Below are 13,843 nucleotides of genomic sequence, written 5' to 3'. Positions count from 1 at the left end.
AAGGTCCAGCACCCTGTTGCTATGCTACAGTTGCCAGTGTCTGGTTTTCTCACAGCCACAAACAAACCAAGCTCATTTCTCACCAGAACCAAACTGGTCAAGCAGAGCTACAGACAACCAGTGTGCCCCAGTCCCTTTGATGTCAGCCCCACTCTTTCATCACCACCTTTGGCATCAGCCCCTGTAAAAGGGCTGGTCACAGGAAGCCTCGGGCACGTGAGAAGCACGACTCCTGTTTCAACAGAACTTTAGACTGTCATCTTGTGCAGCCCCTTGGGACCAAGGGTTAACTTTACTGAACACAGTGGAAGTGCACGCAGTCCTAATGCCAGGCCAGAGACTTGTCAAGCAAGCAAGTGAACTGTATCCCTGCTATTTCTCCTTCCTCAGTATTGAAGTGAGAATATCTGGGTCTAATTAATCTCACATACAACTTCTGAGCATGCCTCTGGTCTCAAGAATTTCAGAGAGCAGGCCTTAGCAAAGAGCACCTCTCCTGCTTTCCAAACCCCACAGTTACTGACATTCTGCAAACACGGCTTGAATCTATAGTTACACAGAGACTGCACTTTAAGCTGCCCAAAGAAACCTTGAGTTTTAACATAAAATAGTGTGTGAGAGTTCGCAGAAGTTGAAAGCAAAGAGGTGCTACCAGCTAGCATGCTTAAAGCACGACTGTGATTGGTGAGAACTCAGGGTTGACACAAGACAACAATATTTTAAAGCCACATTAGCTCTTCAGAGGAAATTAAATAAATTGGAATGAGACTGACACTTATTTTTCAACCTTGTTCTTTTGGAGGCAATCACTAATAGTCAGGAAGTAGGCATGGGCTAAAAGGGTGAGTGCTGTCTAGGAGCACTGGAACCAGGATGATCATGGTTCCTCTGGATCTCAGGAGTGGAATTTAACAAGGCCAGAACAACTGAAGGAAGTGGAGGAATTTGCACCTCTCCCCCATCACTCTTCTCTTCCCAGAGGCAAACTTTTCCTGGTCTTGCCTTATTTATTTCCTCTCATCTTGATTACTCCTTAGGATTATTCCTTTCTGATATTTTCTGTGTCTAAAAAGTCATGTCAGCCAGCCAGCTCACCTTTCTTAAATCTGCTTGGCCAGAAGTACAACTGCAAACACAGATTTATAAATGCCACTAAGGTTTTGCGAGGTATTAATGCTGCTTATTGGTATTACTGCCTTGCCATGTCTTTCAAGCAGATATATTGCAATCCTAAGGAAAAAAGTGCAATTTCAAAACTTTTTTTTTCCAATATTTCTATTTATTTTCTTTCTATTATGCATGTATATGACATAGTCTTGAAAGGAATCTATATCAGACTGAGACATCATAAAAAACAACAGCCCAAAACTATAAGAGTTGCTTTCCTTTACCCCAAAAAGAAATAGTTAATATCATCTTGAAGTATCATATAAAGTTTTTATTTGGATTTAAAAAAAGCAAACCAAAAAAGTCTCTCTCACACACACAAACAAAAAAACACCCCACAAAAAACCACTAACACTATACTCATAACTGAAGGGAGAATGTGAAATAGTCTACATGAGTAAAGCTTTGTTTAGGGTATGAGGATTTTTTTAATGGCTCAAATTATTGTATTTTTTTCCCTGAAAAGCTAGCCAAAATTTTGATGGGGATTACTGCAGTGAAATAAACAAGTGGAAATCATCCAGATTGCCTTTGATATTTATTTAAATGCTCTAAGAATTAATAAGGGTTCCTTTAATCTTTCATCCTTTGCTGTGCCTGTGACATGTTGATTTCCAGAGCAGCTGCTTTACATTTAAGTAACCTCATGCCCATCCACAATTCAACACTGAAGCTGTTGGGTTTCACTATGTTTTTGCTGTCATACCCTAATTCTCTTCACACCCTAATTCTTAGATCTCTCACTCCATCATTTGAATGTGATAAGAGCTTTTTAGGGGTAGCAGTGCCAGACAGCAAAGTGAAGGGAATAACTGTATCTGAATCTTCCTAGGATGGGCAACATACCCTCTCTGCCCATTTAAACAAGCACAAAGTAAAGCAGCTGCCCTCTACTATTTGGGAAAAAAAAAAAAAAAATTTAAATAGGAAAAAAATATAAGAAAACCGAAAAAAAAACCAAGCAGACAAATAGAATAATCTCAGTGGGGAAGGGGATGAAAAGAGAAATAGGAGAGACATGTCTGAAAATTAAATAATAAGTGAAAAACATTCCTGTTTTGAGTTTTGACAAGAAGTGTTTGCAAAACATTTCTCAAATTCAAATGCCACCTTTAAAGAACAGCTCTTTACAGGGCAAAACAGACAGCAAGTTAACATTTCTCAAGTACCTGCTGAACTAGAAAACACATCGTTTTCTGCATATTTCAAATTCATATAGACACTTCCAAGATCACGTATGTGTCAGGACTGAGAAATAAACCCAGTTACTTGTACTCCTCCAGGGTGCACCTAAATTGTGACCCCAGGTTCCCCTCTCAGCCCCAGCAGATGTTGTTTGTCTGCACCCGGAGCTGGCTGTACACTGTACTCACCAGCTGACTGCTGTACCAATACAGCGATGACTCCTTTAGCACACACCAGAACTTTTTCCATTTGTTGCCAATGAAAGCTCCTTTTTCCTTCTTTTTGTAGAGCCATCCTTGGCAATCGGCTTGCCCCAGCTCTTTGCATGATATCCTCCGTCGGCTCATTATAAAGAACCCTGTGCCATTAAAAATACAGTGTTGTTCTTGCTTAAAACTGCATTACCAGGAAAGATGTTGCTGCCAATTAAGGCTATCATCCTTACTTCAGAATCTCAGCAAGTCATCCAAGCATACCTTAAAATATACTTAGAAGCCATTCAGTTTTATAATGGCTGTGACAGTAACACACAATCATTTGAAAGGCTTGCTGATGTTCAGAAAATAAACAGTAAGCTATAGATAATGCAGATACTAATTAATGCTAAGATAACCATACATGAGTTTCTGTAAATTAAAAATACAGCCTTTGATCCTTTTAAGAGAAGCATGCATGTAGTTTCCCTCACACAGCTGCACTGAAAAGGATACATCTCTTTAAGTCAGCTAGAGAAAACTATTATGCCAAGTACATGAAAACCACCAGCATATATGTCTGTGCAGGCAGCTGATTCTACCTCACTGATTTCCAGCTTTGATTCAATTAACATACCACAAGGATTTAGTCCAAAGGAACAGCCTGTTGTCATTTTTCTCAGAATCGGTGTAAGAATCAGTGGAGTTAAAAAGCAGCGTTTTACCAGATGAGTAACAGTACAAAATCCTCACCCTCCCAAGAATAAGACATGCTAAGAAAATAACAAAAGAGGAATCCAGGAGGGAAAAGAAAAACAATCTCTCATTACCTTGACTTTTCTTTTTTGCCTTCTGACGCAAAGGAACCTGTAAGAAATGCAGGAAGGAAAGAAAAGAGGAAATTTCAGATTGTGTTGCAACATTTGTGTAGAAAGGGGAGGGGGAAGCTAGAGAAGGACGTGGTGGTGATGCTGGTGGTATATGCAGGATGGAAACACATAACCCACTCACTGCTGAAGGGATGCTAGCAGCTGAAGCAAAAAACGTGTTAATTAAAATTGATGTATACCTAGTTGAGCAAGAGCAAACACAACCCTATTACACGTGTCTATCTACTACTGCTTCCTGTTTCACATCCACAGACAGCTTCTACTTTGCTGTGTTTGCCCAAATGGTATTCTGTATTTTGAAGTTAAAAAATAGAAGCTCAAACTCCAGCATTTTAATGCTTCATTAGGCTCCACAAGGAGGATTTACAAACATGGGGAGATTAAATTCATGCCAGATGACTGATAGTCATTTAACTCATTCTAAGAAATCCTGAAAAAGAAAAAAATTATCTTCATCTTTGCCTTTTTATTTAATGCAGAACATGTACTTTTCCCCTATTAAACAGTTTAATAATATTTCTTAAGGAAAATAAAATCACACAAAATATATGGAAATTTTAGTCACTGCAAAAATAACACAATTGAATTTATGCATTTGCAGTCTACATATTTAATCCCGCATAAACATGTAGAAAATGAAACTAAAAGAGAAGACCACAGAACAAAAAAGGAGGCAATTGAAAATGGAAGATATAGTTTTTGGACTAAATTCTCCTCAGGCAGGCTGGTTGGTTGTGTGATTGCAGACAAAGTACTTGACTTCTCTTTGCCTCAACCTTTCTTTCTCTAGTGTGAGAATGAAAGGATTCACTTTTTTCTATTTTTAGGAAGGGTTTGAAGCCCCCAGATGACGAATGCTGCATAAAGTGACGCATGATTTAATATGCTGGCCACAATGTTGCTATGCAAAGCCGCTAGCTACCTGATCCGCTGCAGAGCTACGCTATGAACATCCCTAATGTAGCCTCTCCGCCTCATCAGACTGCTCCTCAGGAAAACAAAACCCCATTTCATATCCCTCTTGAAAAATCTGATGGCTCTTCTCACAAATTAAAGGTGAGTAAAGCTAGAGCATCTGCAAACAATGATAGAAGAGCCCACAGTCAGCAGTGTTTACAAGAGCGACAACTTTCCGAAGCAGGGATCTCTGCAGCGTGTACCACAGAGCACAGAGCCGTGTCTTGCAGTCCTGTGCTTATCTGGTGCCTGTTTGACATGACCTGAACAACACTCTTGTGGGAGGCTTTACCAGACATGAAGAATCCCAGACTCCCACTTAATCACTGAGTATTCTTTCTTCCTTTTTCCCTTATTGTTTTATTTTTTTAATTCTACCACTGCCTCTCTCTCTCAAACTATTCTCCATGACAACACACAAAGAAAAGCAATAAGAAAACACATTAGCTCTATTAGAGGTTCTGCTATTTCCCCATCTTTTTCATGTCTTCATTCCAAAGAAACTTATGCCGTATTTAGGACACATGAAAATAATGTATGGCCCCAGGGAATCAATGGGTCACACAAACTAATTGCTTTCCTTCGGAGCTATCCAAAATTATATTAAGAAAAACAAATATGAATCAGGTCTCCTGCCCCAAAAACTATGTAGCAAAGCGACATCACATCTTTGACATGGCACTATATTGGGGTCATTTCATCTCTAACCAATATGAAGTCATAAAAAAGAAGAGCGATACTGAGACAGGATGTGGCTCCTTCTACACAACTGAGGAGGAAGCAATCTTTCCACTAACTATGTTGATGATCTAAAGAAAAATAGCAGGGTCTATTGCTCATGTGCCAGGAAGAGCTAATGCCCATATTATGTAAGACATCCGTTGGGGCCCACTTTATATCAGACTGAGGCAAAAACTGACCACTTAGTAAGAGCCTGGGCTAGCTAAAATAATTTACAAATTTATGTGTATTAACCTGCAGCAATGATGGCATCCTGCTGCAAGTTGATAGGGGCTATGAACCAACCCTCTCTTCTCTATATTGTGGGAGGAGTTGGGAAATTAATGGTGGAAGGAAGAGCAGTTTCTCTATAGCCAGAACTGCATTTAGTTTGCTTGGATAAAATCAGTGGTAAATCTCTAACAAAATAACTGATGAATGAATTTTTTAAATTAAGATACATTTCTCAGTATCTTAGCAAGTATTCCTGAAAACTGAGGCAAATTTTCAACAAATTAGCACTAAGCCTGAAATTCTTCAACTTCTGGTTATGTTTTAGTGCTGTTCAGAAACCCAGCTCCATTCTATAAAAAAAATATGTGTTCTGCTCCACACAAGAGAAAGCTCCTATCCCCAAATGCAGCAATAAAATGCAGCATGAATCACAAAATTGCCTTCTCAAATTTTGTTGATCTATAAACAAATAAAAATAACCTCTTTCTCCAAAGCACAGTGTTTGGAGTCAGATAGATAACTTTATGAAATAAACAAACAATTTTCAGTAAAGCTGTTTTTATCTTAAACCAATAGAAAACTTGTATTTAAATGAATCTACCACAAAATTCATTAAATGCCTCACCAGCACAGTTTGGATTCAATTGTCCATGAGAATACAACACATTAGCAAGTCCCTAGTGGCAAACCTTTTTTCAAGAAGTGAATTAAAGTTTCCTTCACTGAAAACTCCTTTATAAAAAAGCCAATCATCTTTTATATCAGTGGACCCGAGTGAACATTGATTAAGAGTTACTTTTAAATTTCACTCTTTTAGAGACTCTTACCAGTGCAGAACAAAGAGAAAACTGTGGAAGGCAGAGTTGTTACCAACAAAATGAAGGGTATAGCAGCAGTTTCAGATGTGAATGTAACTAGCAGGCATAGCCACTGGAAAAATCTGGGACTAAACCAAATGTCATGATTTTGCTTTTAACAATGGTGGATATTTTTATATAATTTTCAATTTCCTAATGGGGAGTGATTTATTTCATTATCACACGTTCAACTGTAAAACAAACCAAGAACATCAGATGTATTTCTATTTCTTCTTACAAAGGGAAATCTGAGAGCAATGTTCTCAGAAAGATCTGGGATAACTGCAAAACATACACTTTTGGGCAAGACTGGTAATAGAGAGTAGGTTTTAATTATTTTGGTAGTCTTTGGTTTGCTAAGGACTGAACGGGAACACAGACTTCAAACTTGCTATCCATTACTCCTCCACTTGGCAAACACACCATGAGTGAATTTCAAAGGAACCTATACAACTGTGCATTGTTCATTGCCACTTCTGTGCCAGGCAGGCTCCAGTGATGAGAGAAGTGACAACTTCAGCAGATACTTCTGTCAGTCTAAATGTCCTTTTTTTCCACAGAATCACAGTATGATTAAGACTGAAGGGACTTCAGGAGGTCATCTAAGTCCACTCTCCACCTGCAACTGGTTTTCCAGGACCATTTCCAGATGGCTTTTGAATTTCACCAAGCATGGAGACACCCCACTTTCTCTGGTCAGCCTGTGACACCGCCCAGTCATCCTCACAGTAAAAATGGTTTCCTGATCTTCAGCTGGAAACTCCTGTGTTTTAGTCTGTGTGCATCACTTCTAGTGCTGTCATTGGGCACCACTGAAAAGAATTATAGAATCGTTAAGGTTGGAATAGACCGTTAAAATCATCAAGTCCAACCATCAACCTAGTACCACCACCATGTTGGCCATTAAACTATGTCCTCTTCTTTGCATCCTCCCTTCAGGTATTTATGCACATGGGTAAGAGCCTCTCTGAGCCTGTTTTCCAAGCTAAACAGTCCCAGTTCACTTAGTCTTTCCTCATATCTTAGATGCTACAGTCCCTTAATTATTCTTCTGCCCTTCATTGGGCCTCTTCAGTATATCAGGTGTCTCTTATATTAAGAAGTCATTCCAGAAGTGGCCTCAGCAGCACTGAATAAATTATGACCTCCCCTGACCTGATGGCAATACTTTGTCTGATGTAGCCAAAGATACCATTTACCTTCTTTGCAGCATGGGCACATTGCTGGCTCATGATGTCCACCAAGATTCCCAGGCCATTCTCTGCAAAGCCACTTTCCAGCTCTACAGCCTCCAGCATATACTGGTTTCCCCTAACAGTACTATTTTTGCTCAAATGGAGTAACAATAGGGGATAAAAGTCAAAGGGCTGGACAGGCTTTAGCAGTCTCTGCACAACATCCTGGATCCTGGCCCCTCCCAGGCAGCAAACATCTCTGGATGGATGGTCAGGCGTACAGATGGGTCCTTTGTCCCTTGCAGCAGGGAGTCGCACACTGCAGGGTCTCACCTTTTTTTCCTGGTAGACTGGCATGGTTTACAGTCAAGTGACTGTAAATCTGGCTCCTCTTCAATTATGAGGACAGTCAACCCATTCTTAGATGATGTGGGAACTTCCTCTTTATACAAGAAGTCATCAACTTCCATCCTTCCAATTCTCCAAAGGTTGCTCTTACTTTGATAGAGGACATAGACACTGCCTGCTCTCCACTGCAGGTGGGAACTGGTGGTCTTCACTCTGTTGTGTCTCAGAGAAAACCCCATCTCTCTCCCTTCCACTTTCTCTGGTGCTGCACAGTTTGCACGCTTCCTCCCGAACCTCCTCCACTTCCCAGCACAGCTCCTCCAAGACGGCCTGCAGGGCTGAGAGACATAACCTTTGGCCTCAGGGAGAGGTTCCTGACACCCCCTGAAGTCTGGGACTTGGAGAGCTGCAGCCAATCTGTGTGGAAACCTCTGCCCTAGGAATGACAGCTTCTGGGGAAGCTGCCCTGTTACCACCATGTCTAAGACTGCTACAGCCCCACAGTTTCAATGGATACCCCCTTATTTCACTCCTTCTTCACACCCAGCTGCACAAACTGATGGCTCTGTTGGCTGCTATCCGGGCAGATCCCTCCCAAGCACCAGTTCAAGGACCCTTAACCCTTCCTAGTCAGAGGCAGCTGCATCAAAGACTCCAGGAGTGCTGGGTGAGACACAGCCTGCAAACACCTCAAGAATAAAAATGGGGTAAAATAGGTACATAAGGCTGTTTCAGGGGAAAGAGAAAAAAAAGTCTACATGGAAAAGCAGGGGCCTTGGGCTAATACATTTTATCCTTATAGCAGAACTGGGGCAACCTCTCCACTTGGGCTGGCCCACAAGAAAGATGCTTTTCACATGTGCTGTTCTTTTATGCTGTTCATGGTCTTTGTGACTACAAGGATATAATCCCAACATATGACCTCTTTAGATGATAAATAACTCTGGCATAGCTTCAATCGTACTTACAAGAATATTGCCATCAGCTTCCATGAATGGTCTCAAAGCTCAATGGAAAAGCTGTTAAAAGAGAAAAGTTTGTGTACTTAAGCTCTGTATTACATTTTCATATAACATAAGTCTTGACAGTAAACAAAGATTTTCAAGCATTTTGTCCTGCTAACTCTACCGTCTGACTACTCCAAATCCCTAAAAAAAAAAAATTTTTGGAGACAATCCTATGTTATGTGAACTGATTTTACTGATTTAGAAATCAATAAGCAGTAAGTAACATTAACTCAAAAGTATTCAAGCTTATTTTTATGAAGCAAACAGAACAAAGCTCATGGATGTGGCCAGAGGGTTGCTTCTTGGTTGGTTGTGATAGGTTTTGGAGTTAGCTAGGATTGGAGGTTTTTGGGGTTTTAGGAGGAAATGCAAGAGAGAATAAATAAATAAAATTGGGAGTGGTTTGTGGTTTTTTTTGTTCATTTTGGTCTTTAGTTTGAAAGAAATCTATAGCATTTGGGTTCCTGCTTTGGGTGAGTAATTCCCAGCATTTTCTGGGAATAAAAATTAAATAATTTTCTGGTTCTCCTAAATGGGGTGAGACCTCAAACCATACTACTCATTTTATAATGGGTTGAAATTTTCCTTTCTGGAGACCAACATCTGTGCAGTCCAACAGCAGACACTGGATTTTCCAGACACCGAGTTAGTAGATATCCATTTAGGTGGCAGATGAGGTGATTTCATTTGGTTAACACAAGTACTTTTCAGCTCCCTGCATGATTTTCCTTTGTTTGATAGAATGGGCAAATGATGAATCGGTGCAGTGTACAAGATGAATGAAAACATACCAATGTTTTAGTCCCAGCAAAGTTCCTGTAAAACTCACCCCTCTGCATATGAAAGAATCAAGGAGGAAAATGGAAGAGGATACAAAACTTGGCTGAAGCAAGCAAGAAAGGATTTCCAGAAATAGGGCCACACTTCAGAAGAATTTCTAACAAGAACATTTTCCTGTTACTAGAACCAGTTATTTAAGATATGTGCCACTCCTCATACATAATATTTGTCTTAGTTTGAAAATAAAATCTTTAAAAAGAAAATAAAAACCCACCTACTGGCTTCCAGCAATTTCAAACCAAAAATAGAAAGGCAAACAAATACATATTTTTCTGGCTCCCAGCCATTTCTCTTCAAAAGTAGAAAGATACACTTTCTATAAGTAGCTCAAGTTGAAGTAATATCATGATGAGGAGAGATGTTATGGCCAATAATTTCAAGGATGTTTAGAAATCATAGCTAGTACAAACAAGCAGAGGAAACACCTTGAGTTATACAAGTAAATTAACAGTGATCCTCAAATACGGAGCAAGAAGGAACGGGAATAACAGACCATATCACCACAGTAATTACTGTGATGTGGCCTTTTTCCTGTCATTTCTTAATTTCATGGGTGCCTTGGGTTTGGGGAGGAACTGCACAGCTTTGAATCACACAGTCCCAGGAGCAAGGGGAGAAGCATTAGTTAAATGGCAAGGCAATGTTTCCTCCTGTGTGCTTTGTGCCAAAGGAGTTGAAATGGATTTCAGCTAACCCTTCTCAGTGACTTTAACACAAACATTTGTTTACTTTCCAGAAACTGGATAAGAAATTTTGAGCCAGCATCCAGTGTTCAAAAGCAGCATTGACTTCTGTCCCATTCTAGTTAAAGAACATAATTTATTGTTTCCTGTGTCATGAAAGATACTTAAAAAATCACAGTCACTGCAGAAATGACTCTTAGACACTTAACCTGTGTTTCTCCTAAGAAAGCCCAACCTGAGTGAGATTAGTTACTCCGTGAAAAGGCATTAGGTTTTTTTTATCCACTCGAGTGTACTCAACTGTTTCAAAACTAACATTTCAGAAGGGCATGACCTTCTTATCTCTGCAGTAGAGCAAAATAAGGGATTCCTTTCAAATTTTTGCAGGTGTACTGTGGGAAAACTATATAAACAGCCAGGTGAATTAGGAGAAGGAGCTGGATAAATGTGGCCACTCAAAGAGAGCCAATCAATGTCCACCCTACTGGATGGCCCAGCATGGCTCTGCAGGGGCTGGCTCTGGGAACCACAGCCCCCTGCCCCTCAATAAGCCCCTCACACAGGCTGCAGCTGGGAGCTGATGGTGGGCAGTGCCCCCCACTTTTCCCTCTGTGTCTGGCAGTGGTCACACCACGGCAGCCTAGGGCCGTGCTCAGGGCTGGCAGCTTGGCCGACAGAAAGGTTTCCCAGGCCATGAAGGCTCCACCTGAGCTCAGGAGCTCTGCAAGTCAGTGGGAGGTTAGTAAGGGACAAGCCTTCAGTTCACATCATCAGGAAGGTGTCCTGACTCCTGGCTGCAATGGCTGCAGCAGGAGAAGACTCGGCCCATTTCCCAGCACTCGCAGTGTGGCGTTACAGCCTGAAGACCCGGTGTATCCTTGTCCTGACCTAGGTGGACATGGAACTTGAAGAGGGGTGTCACCCCGAAAGGTGGGTGTGGGATTCTAGCCCTCTTCTAAAACTCTCCACTTGCACCAAGATAAATTCTAGTAACAGAAGGAGTGGAAAACCCTCCAGCCTACTGATTAAGGTACCCACATGGAAGACTTGCAACAGGATTGCCGTCTGCTATAATGGATGCTCAGTTTGCTAAAATTAAAATAAATCAAAGAGACAATAAATCAAAGAGAGAAAATTAAACACAGTAAACCCTCTCCCATTTCAGATGGCTTCAGAAACAGTAAAACAAACTTGAATCTCTCATTTTCTGGAGGCTAAACTGCAATTGATGTACTCAATAAAAGCAAAGGGGATGGATTTATATTATCAGTTTGTAAACTATATCTGTATTTCTTTGGCTTTCTATGAGTTATCTGAACCACCTGATTTCATTTCAGTCTGAATTAAATACAATGTCAAATGTGGTTTCAGTTAGAAGATTTGTAAATCAAGTTCTTGAGGGCTCTTTTTATTTTGATTTAACAACTGAACATTAAGTATTGGAGTGCATAGTTTTATAAGTCTCACTTCACCCTTGCTTTTTCAAGAAGAGTAATAAACAAGTACCTATGTGAGCAATTAGCTCATGAAAAAAACATGGAAACGGGACAGGTGTTTTTGGAGAAATATCTTACAATAATAGATCGAGGTAGTCTATTTGACTCATCACCTCTCCTAAAATATATAGAAATATTTCTATAAAGAACAAATGTCATTTGAAAGGGTGGGAAAAGGGGGAGACAAAGAGAACACTGAGGTTCTAATGACTCTAATTGCAAAAATCAATTCATTAGTAATATTCCTCTTGGGAAAATCAAAATCCACAAGGCCTTATGCTGTCTCTTGCCAATTACAAGCTACAGTGAGTATGTCAATCTGCAATGATCATAGCATAAGCCTGCCAGACATGCCTTCCAGTCATCTCTCAGATGACATTCCGAGTGGACATATGCCTTCCTGCTTCTGAGCAAAATATTTGATATATGCAACATGAGTCAGACTATTTGTGTCACAGAAGCACCCAAAATGTGCATAGCTAAGTTCCTGTTCAGTGGCATCAACACAGACTACTCCAAAAGAAAATTTATGTTTTACCAAGCACCAAGCCAGGGCTGTAGACAACCTGGAAAATAAGCTCTGAGCCTTCTGTTAACATTGCTCACACTGGTCACAGCTTTAACCCCTGTGCTTGTTTTCTGTTCATTTGGCTGCCTGCCACAATCTGCACTTCAATGGGCAATGAATTGACAGGTGATATGAAACGAGTGAGAGTGGTACAAAAGTTGCCCCCTGAAAATCAATGATTACTTAATCACAAATTTCACCAGACATTAGGAATAACATTGCCCCAATTTACAGCAGCGCTTGAAGCACTGTCCTGTGGCAAGGAGACAGCCTTACATAATAGTCCTAAATTATCACCTTACCTCTAACTGGGGTTCTTGCAACAATGCAGGGGGAAAAAATGATCACAGTGATTGCAAGCTCTTAATTGTCCTTAGGCTTACTAGAGATCAATTTAATCTGACAGAACCTTACCATTAACCACAAATTAGGCAGCTCTAGTCAGGTACTTAACTGGTTAATCAGCTAAATTGACTGTCTAACTTGTACAAGGAGTTTCTTGGCCTGCAGATTTTCTCTCACATACAGGCTCACCAGGGAAGAGAGACATTAAGGTGGTACTTTGCCTCAGGGCAATGACAAATAGACACTAAGGTAATTTTCACAAAATTCATGGACCTGTTCCCATTCTGGATAAGGTTGCCCCGCCCACTTTGGTCCCCATGACCTCATGTTTCTAATTACGGGTGAAACTACAGATTCACCACTGGCATCAGAAAGAGCAAGTCTATGAAAATATAGTCAAAAGACATAATTTTTAGAGTATATATTCAGCTTTGGCCACAATGGATAAATAACCTTTTGAATAAGCGTTACACTTTGAAAAGACCAAAGGGCTCTTTTTACAGGCTTAGCAGCAAAAAACTGCATTTTTTCGTATCTAATATATTTATATTTTTTAACACCATTGGTTATAACATTGTTTTCAAATGCATTTGGAATTACTCCATCCCCTCATGTGAAAGCAATTCAAAAAGATGACTTCTGACTCTGTTTGGGAGAAGGCCAGGAAAAACTGGAACAAAGTTCACTGCTCCTGTGTTGGAGACAGAAAGGGTTTGGAGACATCACCCTGCTTGGATCATGGCCAGGTCCTGTCAGCCCAGCTGGGAAGCCCAAGGGCAGCAGGTTATATGTGCTGACAGCTCTGAGCAAGCAGCTGCAGGAGTCAGTGCTCTCTGCCTTCAGGAGAAGAAGGGCTGGAAAGAAAGAGGAAGCTCAGCAGAGGGAAGACGCACTCCAGCTGCTTCTGTGGCCTCACAAACTAAAATGAGAAAGCAAAATGGCATGCTTAATGAAGTGTGTCTGCCCCACATTCCTTGTAGTGTTGAGCTAACTCCTCCTAGTGCTGCTATGCTTGAAGGCCAAGGAAGAGTTTGCAGAAAAGTTGAGTGCAATGCTTCAATTTCTACGGCCTCCTTACTGGCTTTTGTTTTTGCTGAGGCAGACAATGAAAGCAGGCAAAGTTAATCTCTCTGCAAAACTGGATGAAGAGTTAGTGCACTGAAAGGGTAAGGGAACA

General features: G+C 40.6%; 1 protein-coding gene across 2 annotated transcripts in view; it reads right to left on the bottom strand.

Annotated features, from left to right (window-relative positions):
• IPCEF1 (interaction protein for cytohesin exchange factors 1) overlaps positions 1-13,843 on the bottom strand; it is an 83,282-nt gene that overhangs the window by 33,500 nt on the left and 35,939 nt on the right. The window contains exons 2-4 of one of the 2 annotated variants that reach the window (XM_021540564.3): positions 8,696-8,746; positions 3,377-3,413; positions 2,541-2,710 (exon numbers count right to left, since the gene is read on the bottom strand). In XM_021540564.3, the coding sequence (XP_021396239.1) occupies positions 2,541-2,710; positions 3,377-3,413; positions 8,696-8,719 (231 nt within the window). In that variant the 5' untranslated portion in view covers positions 8,720-8,746. Of the gene's footprint in view, positions 1-2,540; positions 2,711-3,376; positions 3,414-3,557; positions 3,706-8,695; positions 8,747-13,843 lie in introns of those variants that run through there. The other variant, XM_021540567.3, reaches the window with a different exon arrangement.

This window comes from Lonchura striata, chromosome 3 (genome assembly GCF_046129695.1).
Source record: "Lonchura striata isolate bLonStr1 chromosome 3, bLonStr1.mat, whole genome shotgun sequence".
Lineage (NCBI taxonomy): Eukaryota > Metazoa > Chordata > Aves > Passeriformes > Estrildidae > Lonchura > Lonchura striata.
The sequence above is the reverse complement of the archived record's forward strand: the minus strand, read 5'-3'. Positions and strand labels throughout refer to the sequence as shown.